This window comes from Vigna umbellata, chromosome 2 (genome assembly GCF_029865625.1).
Source record: "Vigna umbellata cultivar VRB3 chromosome 2, Vumbellata_1.0, whole genome shotgun sequence".
In the NCBI taxonomy this organism is placed as follows: domain Eukaryota; kingdom Viridiplantae; phylum Streptophyta; class Magnoliopsida; order Fabales; family Fabaceae; genus Vigna; species Vigna umbellata.
Genome location: NC_142166.1, coordinates 34,821,186 through 34,840,213, shown reverse-complemented (window position 1 = coordinate 34,840,213; position 19,028 = coordinate 34,821,186). Strand labels below are relative to the sequence as shown.

General features: G+C 35.5%; 1 protein-coding gene across 1 annotated transcript; it reads left to right on the top strand.

Moving 5' to 3' along the window:
* The first annotated feature begins 11,211 nt into the window (after positions 1 to 11,211).
* LOC148203865 (uncharacterized) lies at positions 11,212 to 17,959 on the top strand. The gene is made up of 2 exons (XM_088106335.1): positions 11,212 to 11,759; positions 17,753 to 17,959. Exons 1-2 carry the CDS (start codon positions 11,363 to 11,365, stop codon positions 17,782 to 17,784), a joined length of 429 nt encoding a protein of 142 aa, XP_087962461.1. The 5' UTR covers positions 11,212 to 11,362; the 3' UTR covers positions 17,785 to 17,959.
* Positions 17,960 to 19,028: the final 1,069 nt, after the last annotated feature.

Sequence of the window (19,028 nt, the reverse complement as noted above, 5' to 3'; positions counted from 1 at the left end):
TGCTAAGCAGGATGTGTATTTGATGTATGCGGAACATGAATTAACTTGTGTGAGGTTTTGAACTCTAGAGTATTTGTTTGAATGATTGCTATTCTTTTGAAAGCATGAATGATTTTGCCCAGATTTCTATGATTGAACTACTTGCTTACTTGTGTCACATGATCAATGTAAGATCCTTGAAAATATTTGTATGTTAAAATGTAAGATCCATGAAAAAAAAAAAATATTTATAATAGTAAATTTTAACATTTTATTAGTAATAATAATTTTAATGGATAGAAAAATGTAAATTTTTGGATATAAAGTTATAGTAATTTTAGAGGGAGAGCTTCACATTTTTGATAACTTATTTAGGATTTTTTTTTTTTTTTAGAAATGTGAATAGTGAATAGTAAATAGTAAATAGTAAATAGTGAATAGTGAATAGTGAATAGTTAAAAAAAAAATATTAAAATAAATTATGGAAGAGAACACTCCACGTAGAAGTAATCATTTAGAGATAAGAATGGTGAATAAAAAAATAATTTTTGAATAGTAAAAATGAATAGTAAAAGTGAATAGTAAAAATGAATAGTAAAATTTTTGGCTATAAATAGCCAAGGGGGGGAGGCTGAAGATTTACACCAAAATTCTAGAGAAATTGTGAGAGAAGAGAGTTAGAGGAAATTCTAGTTAAAGAGGGGAAATTCTGGAAGTTTCCGGAGAACGGTTTGAGAAGAGGAAACTAAGTCTGGAATAGAGGTAAGGGAAGCTAACTTTGAGTATTTCTTTTTGTATTATCTTGAGTCTTGAATATGCTATATTTTTCTTTTGTCTGATTTTAAATCTTAAATATGGAGTATTTTGTTTCTGTATGATTTTGAAATTTAAATGAGAATATGTTTTTTTTGTGTGTTAATATCCAAGTGTGAAAATTTTAAAATGTGATATTGATTATGTTATGTCAATTGTATGTTATTAGTGGTTTATTTTTTTATTTTGGAAGGATTAGAAATTGTCTAACCGGCTCTGCCAGATTCAATTTCTTGTTTCCCCAAACATTTTATTGTTTTCCTTATTTATTTTTATTGTATTTTGGAAGGATTAGAAATTGTCTAACCGGCTCTGCCAGATTCAATTTCTTGATTCCCCAAATTTTTTTATTTCCTTCCGTATTTATTTTATTACATTTTTGGAAGGATTAGAAGTTGTCTAACCGGCTCTGCCAGATTCAACTTCTTGTTTCCCCAAACTATTTATTTCTTTACTTATTTATTTTATTGCATTTTTGGAAGGATTAGAAGTTGTCTAACCGGCTCTGCCAGATTCAACTTCTTATTTCCCCAGACATGTATTGTTCTTGTTATTTAATTATATTGTATTGATGGATGGATTAGAAGTTGTCTAACCGGCTCTGCCAGATTCAACTTCTTGTTTCCCCATGAATTTTTATATTAAGATTATTGTTATGATAGTCAAATATTGTATTCTTCTATGACCATTTATAGTAATGTTTTATTATTGTTAATTGTTTATAATTATCTTGTATGAATTCTATTATGGATGTTTATTGTAATGATTTTATTGAATGAGTTTGTTGGCTGAAATTAATCTTGTTGGAAGGTTTGGAATAAGGGTTCTGTAATAGCTTGTATATTGGTATTAAATATATATACAGTGTTTGAGGTTGTTGTGAGAGGAAGTAAAATTAGGCATTTTAAGATTTAGAGCATAAGAAAACAAGGTAGATAAATTAAATAAATAAATTGTTAATTATTGAAGGCCTCCCTTTGTTGGTAGGATAGAGGAACCTTAAAAACCTGAGTTGGCACATCCCTGATCATAGAGCAGCCCTGGCCTGGTCCAGTCAGTTGTGACTAGTCATATGTGCTGGCGTCGAAGGTGAGTTTGATGCGTTCAGACATCTGGGTCCTCTCCGGTGACCAATTGGGGTAAAGAAAAATCTCTACTAGGATGAAAATAAAATAAAACAAGTTGATTGTAGATGCATAATATTATCATGGTAAAAATTTCATATATATTTTATTTATCATTACATTGAGCCCAGACATTAATATGTAGTTCCTAAGATATGTTGATATATTTTGGTTGATCCATGATCTTTGTTCGGTGAAAATATGTTGAGTTATACTCGTTATGGGCAAAATGAGTTTATAATATGAAGCATGATATCTGGCAATGTGTTTAATTTATCGATACCAAAACGGGTTATTATGAATTCATGATTAAAGAATGAACATGATTGAGTTAGGTGGATAAGAGGGTATGAATTGTTGGTTTTTATGAAATGTTGGAGTGGATATGAGAAATCATTACTTATGAAATGATGTTTACTACCGGGAGTAGTATGTTCGAGTTATACCATGAGAGTTTGGTATGAGCAAAGTAACACCTGAGATTTTTGGAAGCAGGCAGAGAGGGGTCTGACCATAAGGCTTCAGAAAGTAAGACATAGTATTGATGGACAAATTTGTAAGCACCAAAATATGATGTCACAAACTTGTTTCACAATCGGCAAGTATGACCGAATCGTTCAAGTAATAAAACTTGGTAAGACCAAGTATCGTTCTTCCCAAAGGACTCACGGCCTAGTTTAGTTATGTGGTTTCTTGATTAACTAAGACTTACAAACGAAATATTTGAGTTTAAAATGCAAGACAGAAAATAAACATGTATGCATGAATTTTGATCAATGGCAAAGACAAAAGATAAACACTTTCAATGGAATATATGAATGAATATGTTGTTGGGGGTCAATTTCATCTCATCCACTCTCATATATTTTAGGAATTCAACATTCAAATCATCATTGTTAATGCCACTCTCTAATGTACCATTCTAGATGGCTTCTCCCTAATCAAATAGTTCATACAATTCCTAGCATTCCTAATGATTAGTTCATGAGTGCAGGAGCTTAAAGGCAACCAATAGAATATTGTCAGTATAATATTGGGAGAAATTCCCCGGATCTAGACTTCCCCGTACGTGTCCGTATCGACAAAACCAATAATCATGCATTAGAATGAGTTAAACAATGCAAGCATTGAGCAAAGAGGAAAAACCCTAACTAATGATGAAAGAAAGCATATGTCTTAATTCAAAGATGTACTCAACAGATTCCATATATGAGAGCTTCAAGAGATTACATTGATTCCCCAACAAACATACAAGGTTTAGTTCACCATATTCATGGTGAACCTAGATGAATAACAATGAAAGTATGAAAGAATAAACCCAATAAAGTGGAAGAGGTAGCCTGAGCATCCAAGATCCTCCTTCAAAGGGGTGAAAGAGAGAGTGTTTCCTCGTTTCTGCCAAAGATCTCTAACTAAAGGACGTGCAAGCCCTTATATACTAATCTAGAGTTACAAAAGATTACAAAAACCCAAGCCCAAAAAGTGCCGCTCAGCGCCATTTACCGCTCAGCGGTGGTTACGCGTCTTCTTTCTTCCCCTCAGCGGCCATTTGCCCCTCAGCGGTTCCAACGCCACCTCTTGAGTGCCGCTCAGCGGTAGTTTGCCGCTGAGCGGTGCCTTCGACTTCTCTTTTTGCACTCTTTCTTGTCTTTTCTAATGTCCTCTCTCTCATTCTTCACTTCTTTCACCAGATTCACCTCAAAACCTGCACAAAAACACTCAAATCAAGCATAAACCTGTCCAGCTCTCTTATTTCTGAAAATATAAACAAAATGCATGATTTCAAGCTAGTTTCTAAGTCTAAAGGTTGCTTTTAGTATCACTTTTAAGCATGAAAATAGCAGTTTTTCAACTGTTATCACAACCCCAAACTTAGAACTTTGCTTGTCCTCAAGCAAACAAAATGTAACTCCATCTCCAACCAATTCATATGATGGTTCACTCACTCAAAATCCTCTTTTCAAGATAAGTAATAACTTCACTCAAACTTATGACCAAGAGTTAATTCAAGATGTGCACATGCTTTAGTGTTCACAAAGTCATTTAAGTTCCAACAAATGCTATTTTTCATGAATGATCAATCAATTAAGCATGGATGTTCATGTGCTTATGGACTATTTCCTCACTAGGTAAAGTGTTTCACTCAACACACAAGTGTATAAGAGGTAAAGTGTTTCACTCATTCACTCCACTATCACAATGTCACATGAATCAACTTTGCCTTTCATTTAACCACAATCAAATACATTCACAAGCATGCATCATCACAAGGACTTTTCAATGGCTTATAATGTGGCTGGGCTAACAAGAAAATTGGTTTTTCTGGATCACAAAATCCTTGAGTTAAGAGAATCATAACAACACAATCTTCTTATTCATTCCCAACTTTCTTTTGCCTTTGCTTTTGCATTTGCATTGAGCTTTGCTTCTTTTTCTTTTCTTTTCTTTGCATATTCTTACTTTTTAGCTGTTAGCTCAATGCTTTTTCCTTTTTCATGTTTCCCCAATAACCCCAAACTTGAACATTTAACAATACCACACAAGATCTTCTACTTAACTCAAGGTAAAGATTTTCAATCAAGGGTGTTCAGTGTATATTTAAGGCTAAGGGTTCAAAGGATAGAACACAACGTGTTCTCTTTTGGAAGGCTAACTTTATGAATTTGGCCAATAAAAAGGGTTTCAACAACACGGCCTTTGATCATATGATGCAAAACAAGCAATTGATTCAATCCTAGAAAACCTGGGCAAAGTCATTCATGCTTTCAAAGTAATAACATTCAACAATAACAACTCTGGAGCTCAAAACCTCACATATAAGCTCATTCACATTTGACATGCACATCCTGCTTAATTTCACAATCACAATCATGATATTATGCATTTGTTCACAAAGCTTGTGAATCACCTGTATAAGCATTTTAATGTGCACATCATCTCAACATCAATCAATCAATAAGCATCATCAAGCATTACTTATCACACAATCACAGTTAATAGCAAACCATCATAACAAACCAGGTGTTCAATAGAGTACATCAAACCCTAATCTAAAAACAAAAACAAATAAGTTCAGAAAACTTAAACCATAAAAGCATAATCATATGATAGCATTCATCAGTAAATGCTATCTCAGCTCCTCATCAGTCCGAGCTCTCTGTATCTTCCTCTTCCTCTTCATCATCATCTTCATCAAATGCATCCTCCTCCTCTGCTTCATCTTCCTCCATATCTCTGGCTGAAGCTTCAGCTGCTCCAGCTCCTCCATATACTGGTTCTTCTGGCCAAGCTACCACATTATGGAATTCATCCATAGTCCACCTGTGTGCTGGAGGGGTATCATACATCCCCACTATCATCTCAGCCGTGGCCACCTGCCCTCTGTGGATGGACTGCAACTGAGCACCTATAAGAGACATATACATGTCCCTCATCTGGAATGGTTCTGCCTCATGAGTATCAGCAGAAGTCCTGCTCTGTGCTGGCCTTCTCTCTCTACGAGCCTGACGTGGTGGCACTGGCTGGGCTGCCTCCTCACCTCCACAGTACTGTCTGTAATAGGCCTCATCTATAGCTTTTCTTGGCCTCTCAAATGGTGGAACAGAAGTGTCCACCCCAGCTAGCTTGCAAAGGTGAGTGATCAAAGAAGGATGTCCCAGTGGTGCTTTGTTGTTTGAGGTGTTAGCACACACACTAATCTCATCAGCTATCACCTGCCCAATATTAACATTCAAGTTTCTGATAGCACAGTAGATGAAGAGTGCCCTGCTAAGAGTAATATCTGACACATGTGAACATGGCTGAATGTTGGCATGAGAAAATGCCATCCAATACTTTGCAAGAGGAGTCAAATCTGTCCTCCTAATATTAACCACTGAGCCAGATCTATTCCTTTGAAAGTGTCCTCCAGGTATGCACAATACTCTTTCAACATCCTCAAAGTCAGCACCTTCCTCCATGCTAAGAGCAAACTGGCATTGCTCACCAGCCCACACAGTATCCAGGAAATTGTTGATAGAATCAGGATCATACCTGATAGCATGGCCTCTGACATAGCCCAAATAATTCTCAGCTGGATAATCACCAATCTTCTTTGCATTGGTGTAGAATTCCTTCACCACAGCTATGTTGGCAGGTGCAGGATAGGTGGCTAACTTTCCCCAGTCATTCCCTAACACTTGCTCTCCAAATTGGGGAGCAAAGTTAGGTATCATTCCAACCTTTCTCTCCATCAGAAGTCTCCTGTCCTGAACCACCCTAAAGTGCTTCTCATGTTTCCTAGAGAGGAACCTGCTAGAGTGGGGTTGCTCTGGTTCCTTTTCCTTTCTCTTGGTTGCCATGGTTTTCAATCTTTTTCCTGATGAGGATGCCATTCCTACATTCAAAACACAAGCAAAACCACAGAACATGATGTTAATCATTAGGAAAACATAGAACATAACTCCTGTCGAAGCTAAACCACCGCTGAGGGCCAGAATTTCCCCTCAGCGCCACCAGCGCCACATTCCAACACGCAAAAATCAGAAAAAACCAAATCTGGCAGAGTGCCGCTCAGCGGTAATTTACCCCTCAGCGGTAACTCTGCAGATTTTTGAAAAATCAGTTTTAAAGCTTCCCTAACTCCACCCAAATGCAATTTTCAGTTTTCCAGTTCATAATCATGCAGTTTAATCGGTTCAAACATCAAATATATCATCAAATCATGCATAGAAATCAAAACCCCTAAATATTCATGCTTTGACAATCACATTCAAATTCAAGAACCCTAGAATGAACAAAATGCATTTTACTTACTTGGGTGGAGATACTAGATGCAATGAGAATGCCTTCAAACTAGAATGCTCTCTTCCAACCCCAAACTTTGATGGCACACTAGTGAAAAAGTGAATAGAAGAGAGATTTTCTTAAGAGGGAAGAGTGAAAAGATGTGGAAAACCTAGGAGAAGGTGTGTGGAAGTGTTTGTGCAGAGAGAAGTCTGGAAATAAACCCTAAAACGCAGCTTGGGGTATAAAAATACCCTAATGGGCTCGGGTCCCGCTAAGGGGAACTAAAGCCCAGTCTGCGAGAGTACCGCTCAGCGGTAAAATACCGCTCAGCGGCACTTTCGTGATGTGCTCCTCTCCTTCTTTTCTTGACCTACGTGCCTTCCCTACATGTCCCTCATAGGTTCCCTGCAATTCAATGTTAAAAATGCTTATGCAAATCCTAAAAATAAACAGACAGAAAACAATCAATCAACTGGGTTGCCTCCCAGGTAGCGCTTGTTTAACGTCACGAGCCTGACCCAAAATCCACCAACACCCATCAGTAGGTGTTAAATTTTCTTACCAACACCCATCAGCAGGTGTTACAAACCTAGCATCCTTCAGTAGATGCTTAACCACCTAGCATCCTTCAGTAGATGCTGGATCCAACAAAAAAAATAATTACAGAATAATATCCACAATTTAAAAGTTACAAAACCAAATCAAAAGTTTTTAAATCCACTGGGTTGCCTCCCAGCAAGCGCTCTTTTAACGTCATTAGCTTGACCCAGTAAAGCTCAAGTTCCTTCTTCTTTTTCTTCTTCTTCCTACTGAACTTCTTCAGAAATTTGATCAAACCAGGAACCTGTTGCAGTGTCTCAATCATAGGAACTTTAATCTCCAATTTCTTGAAGATTTCCATGAAGCACTTAAATTTCTTTTCCTTCCTATGATTCTTCTTTAGATGAGGATGTGATTTTTCATGTGATTTCTTCTTCTTTCCTCTCATCTTCTTTTTCTTCCTTTTTCTCTCCCTAAATTTTCTCTTTTTCTCTTCTTTTATTTTTTTCTTCCTTTCTCTTTTTCTCCTCAACTTCTTTATCTTCACACAAATTTTCTTTCTCTCTTCTCTCTCAACCAATTCTTTTTCTTTTTCTTCATCTTTATCTTTCTCACTCAACTCTTCTTTCTCTTTTCTCTCTACCCTTTCCTCATCTCCCTCTAATTTTTCCTCATCAAGAATCTTGTCACTTTCAGTGATAATGACTTGCCCTTCCTCCTTAAGGTTAACATCAGTATTAACATCATCATTTAATATCTGACTAATGTGACGAAGTTGCATCTCCATTCTTTTACATGATTCTTCAATGCTTTTCTGAGTAGAGTCGGAATTTTTCAAAAATCGTTGAAGGGTGTCCTCCAACCTATCCAAACTTCCTGATAGAAAGGGTTGTTGCTGCCATTGTTGTTGTGGTTGGTTCTCAAATTGTCCAGCAGCTTGCCAAAATTGGCTTTGATCCATGCTTGAGTGAGGTTCCCACCATTGGTTGAGATTACTTTGGTAGAATTGAGTGCCCCTATAGTTAAACTCTTGACCAAATTGCATTCTGCAGACATTAGGCACAAAACCCTAAAAACAATTGTTAGCGCAAAAAGATATAGGAGAAGATAGAGATTCAAAAGATAAAAAGATTTAGAAGATAGAAGATTTAGAAGATAGAATGAAATAAAACCTAATCTAAAATAAAATCTAATCTAAAAGATAAAAATAAAATCTAACCTAAAAAAAAGATCTAATCTAATCTAATCAAATAAAATAAAATCTAACCTAACCTAAAAGATAGAATAAAATAAAATAAAATCTAATCTAAAAAGATAAAAAGATAAAATCTAATAAAATAAAATAAAATCTAATCTAAAAAAATAAAATAAAATCAAATAAAAACCGAAAAATAAAAAACAGAAAATAAAACAGAAAAACAGAAAACAGAAAAAAAATAAAATAAAATCAAATAAAATACAAACTGAAAAATATAAACAAAAAAAATAAAATAAAATAAAATAAAAATTCGAAATTTAAAATAAAATAAAAAAAAAAAAAAGTCAAAGATAATCAATAATCACACAAATTAACCAGTTAAACCACGAGTCCCCGGCAACGGCGCCAAAAACTTGATGGACAAATTTGTAAGCACCAAAATATGATGTCACAAACTTGTTTCACAATCGGCAAGTATGACCGAATCGTTCAAGTAATAAAACTTGGTAAGACCAAGTATCGTTCTTCCCAAAGGACTCACGGCCTAGTTTAGTTATGTGGTTTCTTGATTAACTAAGACTTACAAACGAAATATTTGAGTTTAAAATGCAAGACAGAAAATAAACATGTATGCATGAATTTTGATCAATGGCAAAGACAAAAGATAAACACTTTCAATGGAATATATGAATGAATATGTTGTTGGGGGTCAATTTCATCTCATCCACTCTCATATATTTTAGGAATTCAACATTCAAATCATCATTGTTAATGCCACTCTCTAATGTACCATTCTAGATGGCTTCTCCCTAATCAAATAGTTCATACAATTCCTAGCATTCCTAATGATTAGTTCATGAGTGCAGGAGCTTAAAGGCAACCAATAGAATATTGTCAGTATAATATTGGGAGAAATTCCCCGGATCTAGACTTCCCCGTACGTGTCCGTATCGACAAAACCAATAATCATGCATTAGAATGAGTTAAACAATGCAAGCATTGAGCAAAGAGGAAAAACCCTAACTAATGATGAAAGAAAGCATATGTCTTAATTCAAAGATGTACTCAACAGATTCCATATATGAGAGCTTCAAGAGATTACATTGATTCCCCAACAAACATACAAGGTTTAGTTCACCATATTCATGGTGAACCTAGATGAATAACAATGAAAGTATGAAAGAATAAACCCAATAAAGTGGAAGAGGTAGCCTGAGCATCCAAGATCCTCCTTCAAAGGGGTGAAAGAGAGAGTGTTTCCTCGTTTCTGCCAAAGATCTCTAACTAAAGGACGTGCAAGCCCTTATATACTAATCTAGAGTTACAAAAGATTACAAAAACCCAAGCCCAAAAAGTGCCGCTCAGCGCCATTTACCGCTCAGCGGTGGTTACGCGTCTTCTTTCTTCCCCTCAGCGGCCATTTGCCCCTCAGCGGTTCCAACGCCACCTCTTGAGTGCCGCTCAGCGGTAGTTTGCCGCTGAGCGGTGCCTTCGACTTCTCTTTTTGCACTCTTTCTTGTCTTTTCTAATGTCCTCTCTCTCATTCTTCACTTCTTTCACCAGATTCACCTCAAAACCTGCACAAAAACACTCAAATCAAGCATAAACCTGTCCAGCTCTCTTATTTCTGAAAATATAAACAAAATGCATGATTTCAAGCTAGTTTCTAAGTCTAAAGGTTGCTTTTAGTATCACTTTTAAGCATGAAAATAGCAGTTTTTCAACTGTTATCAAGTATGTAAGTGAGGCTTAAGGAAGCAGGCAGAGAGCGGTCTGACCATAAGGCTTCATGAGTAAGCATGGTACACTTGTAAGATTTATGAAAATGAGAAAGATGATTTTGATAATGATGAATTAATGACATCGGAATAATGATATTTTATCAATTGCAGAAATACCTGATTTTAATATTTTTGTTACAAGTTTAATGATTTTATGATATGGTTGGCTTACCCTTATTTGTTTGTACTATGATCATATAACTCATGTTATATGTGATTAGATAATGTTGCAGATGCGGTTGAAAAAGCTTAGAGATGAGAGAGATGCGGGGAAAAACTTTCAGGGATTTTTGTAAAAAGAATAAATTTGTATTGGGAAGATTATGTTGTGTAAAATTTATAAGTTGAAATTTCAATGGTGAAGACTATATTGTTTAAAGTTTGTAAGTTTGGTATTGTACTTTGAAGTAATTGAAATAAAGTTTGATTGTTTATATGAGATATCAAATTAATTTAGTCTCTACTATCAGTAATACCCTTTAAAATATTCGGGTGTTACATTATGGTATCAGAGCAATGGTTTTCGAAAGTATTTTGGGACTATGGGGAGTGAAATTATTATTCTTAGTAAAACTATTAATGGTTATGATGAAAATGACTATTTGGAGGAAATTGATATCATATGCTAAATTGTATTGTTATCTTTTTGAAGAAATCATTTAAACTCGACAAAGATGCAGCAACAACAAGTTGATCAAGTACCTCAAAATCATTCTAGCTTGAATGACTTCTTAAGGCATGATCCAACTAAATTTAATGGGGAGGCTACTCCTGATGAGGCTGACTCTTGGCTAAGGCAGAACGAGAAGATTTTTCGGGTAATAACTTGCTCAGAAGAACAAAAATTAACTTATGCATCATTTCTTTTGGTGGGTGAGGCTGAATATTGGTGGGAAAGTATGCAACAGTTGATGACGGTTCGTGGTGAGACTGTGAATTGGGAGAACTTTAAGATAAGGTTCTTGGAAAAATATTTTCCAAACAGTGCAAAATTTGCAAGGGAGGCGGAGTTTCTGACCTTACAACAAAGAAGGTTATCAGTACAAGAGTACGTAGTAAAATTTAATTATCTCTCGAGGTTTTATACTCAGAATATCACAGAAGAATGGAGATGTCGAAAATTCGAGGGAGGACTAAGGCATGAACTGAAGAAGGTACTTATGCCATTGGAAATACAAGAGTTTCCAGCATTGGTAGAGAAAGCCAGAATGATAGAATTGTTGGAGTTTGATCCAAGTAGAGTTTCCAGACTTGCAAAGGGAGAATCTTCAATGAAATTCAACAAGAAACCTTATGAAAAACCACAATTATCATATCGAGGAACAGTGAAGTGTTTTGAGTGTGGAGGGGCACATTTCAGACGTGACTGCCCTAAACTTACTGGGGAAAGAATTGAAGGGAAGAGATGTTTCATCTGCAATGATCCGGGACACTTTGCTAATGTCTGTCCAAAGAAAAAGAAGGTGGGAGAACCACAACAACAAGATTCTGCTGAAGTAAAGCCCCGGGCAACAGGAAGAGTATTCGCAATGTCTGCAGAAGAGGCTACTAAGCCAGGTACATTAATCTTACACACCTGTATGCTGTTAGGAGAATGCGTATATGTTTTGTTTGACTCTGGAGCCACACACTCCTTTATATCCCTAGCATGTCTAGAAAGACTCGGATTACCGATGCTTGATCTAGGGTGTGAATTAGTAGTTTCTACACCAGCATCGGGACCAGTTACGACCAGTTCAGTCTGTGTCGGATGCCCGATCCAAATTGCAGGACGCAAGTTCAAAGTGAACTTGATCTGCTTACCCCTTCAAAATCTAGACATTATTTTAGGAATGGATTGGTTGACTGCCAATCACGTTCTTATTGATTGTGGGAAACAAAAGATAGAGTTTCTAAATTTGAACAATTTAGAACTAAGCTCAACTCGAGTCGCTGCGAAGGATATCAAAGATGGAGCTACCTGCTATGTGGTGTTAGCTCAGGAGAAAAGAGAGAATACTGAAGAACAAATCATCGGAATACCTGTGGTAGAAGAATATGTTGATGTTTTTCCAAAAGAAGTGCCAGGTTTACCACCTAGTCGAGAGATCGATTTCACAATAGATCTAGTGCCCGGAACTGGCCCGGTTTCTATGGCTCCATACAGAATGGCTCCTGCCGAACTAGCAGAGTTGAAAAAGCAAATCGAAGATCTGTTGGAGAAGAAGTTTATCCGTCCAAGTGTGTCTCCATGGGGAGCTCCTGTATTGCTGGTGAAGAAGAAGGATGGAAGTTCAAGGTTGTGCGTGGATTATCGACAGTTGAACAAGGTTACAATAAAGAACAAGTACCCTTTGCCAAGAATCGATGATCTATTAGATCAGTTGAGAGGAGCAGAGGTGTTTTCAAAAATTGATCTCAGATCTGGTTACCATCAGATTCTTGTCAAGACGGAAGATGTACAAAAGACGGCTTTCAGATCTCGTTATGGACACTTTGAGTACGTGGTAATGCCGTTTGGTGTGACGAATGCCCCAGCGATTTTTATGGACTACATGAACAGAATATTTCGGTCATGTTTAGATAAGTTCGTGGTAGTATTTATCGACGATATTCTTATCTATTCAGAGAATAAGGAAAAGCATGCAGAACACTTGAGGGTGGCGTTGGAAATTTTAAGAAAACATCAACTGTATGGGAAACTATCAAAGTGTGAATTCTGGATAGAGAAAGTACAATTTTTGGGTCATGTGATTTCTGCTCAAGGAATCTCAGTGGATCCAGCAAAAGTGGAAGCTGTGCTAAAGTGGGAGCGGCCGAAAACTGTAACTGAAGTACGAAGTTTTGTAGGATTAGCCAGTTATTACCGACGTTTTGTCGAAGGGTTTTCCAAGATTGTAGGTCCTCTAACTCAGTTAACTCGTAAAGATCAACCATTTCTGTGGACTGACAAGTGCGAAGCCAGTTTTGAAAATATGAAGCAACGACTAACGTCAGCACCAGTATTAATCATTCCAGACTCTAGCAAATCTTTTGAGGTGTACTGCGATGCATCATATCAAGGATTGGGGTGCGTTCTAATGCAAGGAAGGAGACCTGTAACTTATGCATCTAGGCAGTTAAAAGCGCATGAGAAGAACTACCCAACGCATGACATCGAACTTGCAGCAGTAGTATTTGCATTAAAGACATGGAGACACTACCTCTATGGGGCAAGTTTCCAAGTTTTTAGTGACCATAAGAGTCTAAAGTATTTGTTCGATCAAAAGGAATTGAACATGCGACAAAGAAGATGGATGGAATATATGAAGGACTATGACTTCGAGCTTTTATATCACCCAGGAAAAGCCAATGTGGTGGCAGATGCATTGAGTAGGAGACAAGCTCAGATAACAACGATGATGGTGAAGGAATTAGAACTGTTAGAAAAGTTACGTGATATGAACTTGGGGTTGCAGTTAAACCCAGATCACATATGGTGTAGTCATTTAGTAATCACTAGTGACTTCTTAGAACAAGTGAAGGTTGAGCAGTCGATGGATCAAGAGTTGCAGCAAAAGATCAGGTTGTTGGACACCGATCAAGCTAAGGAGTTCGTTCTAAGTAAAGATGGCATACTTCGATTTAAAAACAGAGTGTGTATCCCTGCAAAGAGTGAATTAAAACATTTAATTTTAGACGAAGGCCATAAAAGTCGTCTTAGCATACATCCAGGTATGACTAAGATGTATAAGGACCTGAAAGAGTCATTTTGGTGGAATGGAATGAAGAGGGATGTGGCCGAGTTTGTAGCAGCCTGCTTGGTGTGTCAAAAAGCAAAAGTGGAGCATCAAAAATCGGGAGGGATGTTACGACAGTTAGACATTCCTCAATGGAAGTGGGACAGTATCTCGATGGACTTTGTAACACATTTACCAAAATCATCAAAAGGTCACGATTCTATCTGGGTTATCGTTGATAGACTAACCAAGAGCGCTCACTTTTTGCCTATTAATCAACGTATGTCACTAGAAAAGCTGACGGAGTTATACATCGGGGAAGTAGTGAGGTTGCATGGCATACCTACAAGCATTGTGTCAGACAGAGATCCAAGGTTTACTTCAAGGTTTTGGCAGACGCTACAGAAGGCTCTGGGAACACAGTTGAAGATGAGTTCGGCTTATCACCCTCAGACTGATGGTCAAACAGAAAGGACTATTCAATCTTTGGAGGATTTGCTGAGAACTTGTGTATTAGATCATCTTGGAAGTTGGAATGAGATACTACCATTAGTAGAATTTACTTACAACAACAGTTATCATTCCAGTATTGGTATGCCACCATATGAAGCTTTATATGGAAGAAGATGTAGAACACCGTTGTGTTGGTTTCAAGATGGGGAAGCACTGACAGTGGGACCCGAGCTATTACAACAAACCACAGAAAAAATAAAATTAGTCCAAGATCGGATGAAAGCAACTCAAAGTAGACAAAAGTCATATGCCGACAAAAGAAGAAGACCGTTAGAATTTGAAGAAGGAGATCATGTATTCTTACGAGTAACGCCAACTACAGGAGTCGGGAGAGCTATCAAGATGAGGAAACTGACACCAAAATTTCTCGGACCGTATCAAATTCTCAAAAAGATTGGGCCAGTGGCTTATGAGATAGCACTACCACCTCGATTGACATATTTGCATAACGTTTTTCATGTATCCCAACTGAGGAAGTATATTCCAGATCCAAAGCATGTGTTAGAAGTTGATGAAATTCAGGTCAAGGAAAATTTAACAATGGAAGTTGGCCCAGTGCGTATACTAGATGTTCAAATGAAAAAGTTAAGAGGGAAGGATATTCGCACGGTAAAGGTACTTTGGAATGAAGACACACAGGAAATGACTTGGGAATTGGAAGAATTTATGATAAAGGAATATCCATATCTCTTTTGTAAGTAATTTTTTTTTTTGTTAAATAGTCTTTGTTTAAATAAATAATTTTCGAGGGCGAAAATAATTGTTGTTGGGGAGATTGTAAGATCCTTGAAAATATTTGTATGTTAAAATGTAAGATCCATGAAAAAAAAAAATATTTATAATAGTAAATTTTAACATTTTATTAGTAATAATAATTTTAATGGATAGAAAAATGTAAATTTTTGGATATAAAGTTATAGTAATTTTAGAGGGAGAGCTTCACATTTTTGATAACTTATTTAGGATTTTTTTTTTTTTTTTTTTTTTTTAGAAATGTGAATAGTGAATAGTAAATAGTAAATAGTGAATAGTGAATAGTTAAAAAAAAAATATTAAAATAAATTATGGAAGAGAACACTCCACGTAGAAGTAATCATTTAGAGATAAGAATGGTGAATAAAAAAATAATTTTTGAATAGTAAAAATGAATAGTAAAAGTGAATAGTAAAAATGAATAGTAAAAATGAATAGTAAAATTTTTGGCTATAAATAGCCAAGGGGGGGAGGCTGAAGATTTACACCAAAATTCTAGAGAAATTGTGAGAGAAGAGAGTTAGAGGAAATTCTAGTTAAAGAGGGGAAATTCTGGAAGTTTCCGGAGAACGGTTTGAGAAGAGGAAACTAAGTCTGGAATAGAGGTAAGGGAAGCTAACTTTGAGTATTTCTTTTTGTATTATCTTGAGTCTTGAATATGCTATATTTTTCTTTTGTCTGATTTTAAATCTTAAATATGGAGTATTTTGTTTCTGTATGATTTTGAAATTTAAATGAGAATATGTTTTTTTTGTGTGTTAATATCCAAGTGTGAAAATTTTAAAATGTGATATTGATTATGTTATGTCAATTGTATGTTATTAGTGGTTTATTTTTTTATTTTGGAAGGATTAGAAATTGTCTAACCGGCTCTGCCAGATTCAATTTCTTGTTTCCCCAAACATTTTATTGTTTTCCTTATTTATTTTTATTGTATTTTGGAAGGATTAGAAATTGTCTAACCGGCTCTGCCAGATTCAATTTCTTGATTCCCCAAATTTTTTTATTTCCTTCCGTATTTATTTTATTACATTTTTGGAAGGATTAGAAGTTGTCTAACCGGCTCTGCCAGATTCAATTTCTTGTTTCCCCAAACTATTTATTTCTTTACTTATTTATTTTATTGCATTTTTGGAAGGATTAGAAGTTGTCTAACCGGCTCTGCGAGATTCAACTTCTTATTTCCCCAGACATGTATTGTTCTTGTTATTTAATTATATTGTATTGATGGATGGATTAGAAGTTGTCTAACCGGCTCTGCCAGATTCAACTTCTTGTTTCCCCATGAATTTTTATATTAAGATTATTGTTATGATAGTCAAATATTGTATTCTTCTATGACCATTTATAGTAATGTTTTATTATTGTTAATTGTTTATAATTATCTTGTATGAATTCTATTATGGATGTTTATTGTAATGATTTTATTGAATGAGTTTGTTGGCTGAAATTAATCTTGTTGGAAGGTTTGGAATAAGGGTTCTGTAATAGCTTGTATATTGGTATTAAATATATATACAGTGTTTGAGGTTGTTGTGAGAGGAAGTAAAATTAGGCATTTTAAGATTTAGAGCATAAGAAAACAAGGTAGATAAATTAAATAAATAAATTGTTAATTATTGAAGGCCTCCCTTTGTTGGTAGGATAGAGGAACCTTAAAAACCTGAGTTGGCACATCCCTGATCATAGAGCAGCCCTGGCCTGGTCTAGTCAGTTGTGACTAGTCATATGTGCTGGCGTCGAAGGTGAGTTTGATGCGTTCAGACATCTGGGTCCTCTCCGGTGACCAATTGGGGTAAAGAAAAATCTCTACTAGGATGAAAATAAAATAAAACAAGTTGATTGTAGATGCATAATATTATCATGGTAAAAATTTCATATATATTTTATTTATCATTACATTGAGCCCAGACATTAATATGTAGTTCCTAAGATATGTTGATGTATTTTGGTTGATCCATGATCTTTGTTCGGTGAAAATATGTTGAGTTATACTCGTTATGGGCAAAATGAGTTTATAATATGAAGCATGATATCTGGCAATGTGTTTAATTTATCGATACCAAAACGGGTTATTATGAATTCATGATTAAAGAATGAACATGATTGAGTTAGGTGGATAAGAGGGTATGAATTGTTGGTTTTTATGAAATGTTGGAGTGGATATGAGAAATCATTACTTATGAAATGATGTTTACTACCGGGAGTAGTATGTTCGAGTTATACCATGAGAGTTTGGTATGAGCAAAGTAACACCTGAGATTTTTGGAAGCAGGCAGAGAGGGGTCTGACCATAAGGCTTCAGAAAGTAAGACATAGTATGTAAGTGAGGCTTAAGGAAGCAGGCAGAGAGCGGTCTGACCATAAGGCTTCATGAGTAAGCATGGTACACTTGTAAGATTTATGAAAATGAGAATGATGATTTTGATAATGATGAATTAATGACATCGGAATAATGATATTTTATCAATTGCAGAAATACCTGATTTTAATATTTTTGTTACAAGTTTAATGATTTTATGATATGGTTGGCTTACCCTTATTTGTTTGTACTATGATCATATAACTCATGTTATATGTGATTAGATAATGTTGCAGATGCGGTTGAAAAAGCTTAGAGATGAGAGAGATGCGGGGAAAAACTTTCAGGGATTTTTGTAAAAAGAATAAATTTGTATTGGGAAGATTATGTTGTGTAAAATTTATAAGTTGAAATTTCAATGGTGAAGACTATATTGTTTAAAGTTTGTAAGTTTGGTATTGTACTTTGAAGTAATTGAAATAAAGTTTGATTGTTTATATGAGATATCAAATTAATTTAGTCTCTACTATCAGTAATACCCTTTAAAATATTCGGGTGTTACAATCAACGCCATTTTTGATTACCCTTTTTCTTAGCCAATGCATGATTTGTAACCAAATGAAAAAGAGCATGAAGTGTTCTATTTTTTTGGAACCTCAAGCCTTAAACAACTCTTTTGTGAAAATCTTTACCTTAAGTTAAGTTGAGAATCATTGTGTGGTATTAATAAAGGTCTAAGTTTGGGGTTGTTGGGAGAATTGAAAAGGAAAGCATTGAGCTAAGTGTTAAGCAAGTATGAAAAAGAGAAAAGAAAATAGAATGCAAAGAAAGAAAAGCTCAATGTAAAAAGGGGAAAGTTGGGAATGAGTGAGATTGGTTTGTCTAAAGAGAGATTGTATTTGAATGATAAATTTATGAATGACTCTCTTAACTCAAGGATTTTGTGATCTTGAAAAATCAATTTTTCTTCTTAGCCCAACCATGTTACAAGCCATAAAAAGTCCTTGTGATGATTCTTGTCTGTGAGTATGATTGATTGTGGTAAATGAAAGGCAATTTTGTTCTATGTGACATTGGGATAGTAGAGTGAAAGAGTGACCTCTATATACACCTGGGTGATTGAGTGAAACACTTTGTCTGGTGAGGAAGAGTTCCATGAATACATGATTACATCTGTGCTTAGTTAATTGATCATTCATGAAGATAACATCTGTGGGATATTATGTGATTATGTGAACATCATGATGAGTGATTATTAATCAAAGCATGTGCACATCTTGACTGAATTCTATTTGATGAGCTGGATTGAGTAATTACTTGTCTTAGAAGAAAGAGTTTTTTAATGTGTTGAACCATTGCATTAGTTGGTGGAAGATTGAGTTACATCTTGTTTGCTTGAGGACAAGCAAAGTTTTAAGTTTGGGGTTGTGATAACGGTTGAAATACCGTTATTTTTATACATAATTTTGATAATAAAGCAACCCTTTTTGACTTAGGAACTTGCTTTAACTCATGTTTTTGCTTTAGTTTTGTGAATAAGAAAGTTGAAGGTGAATTTAA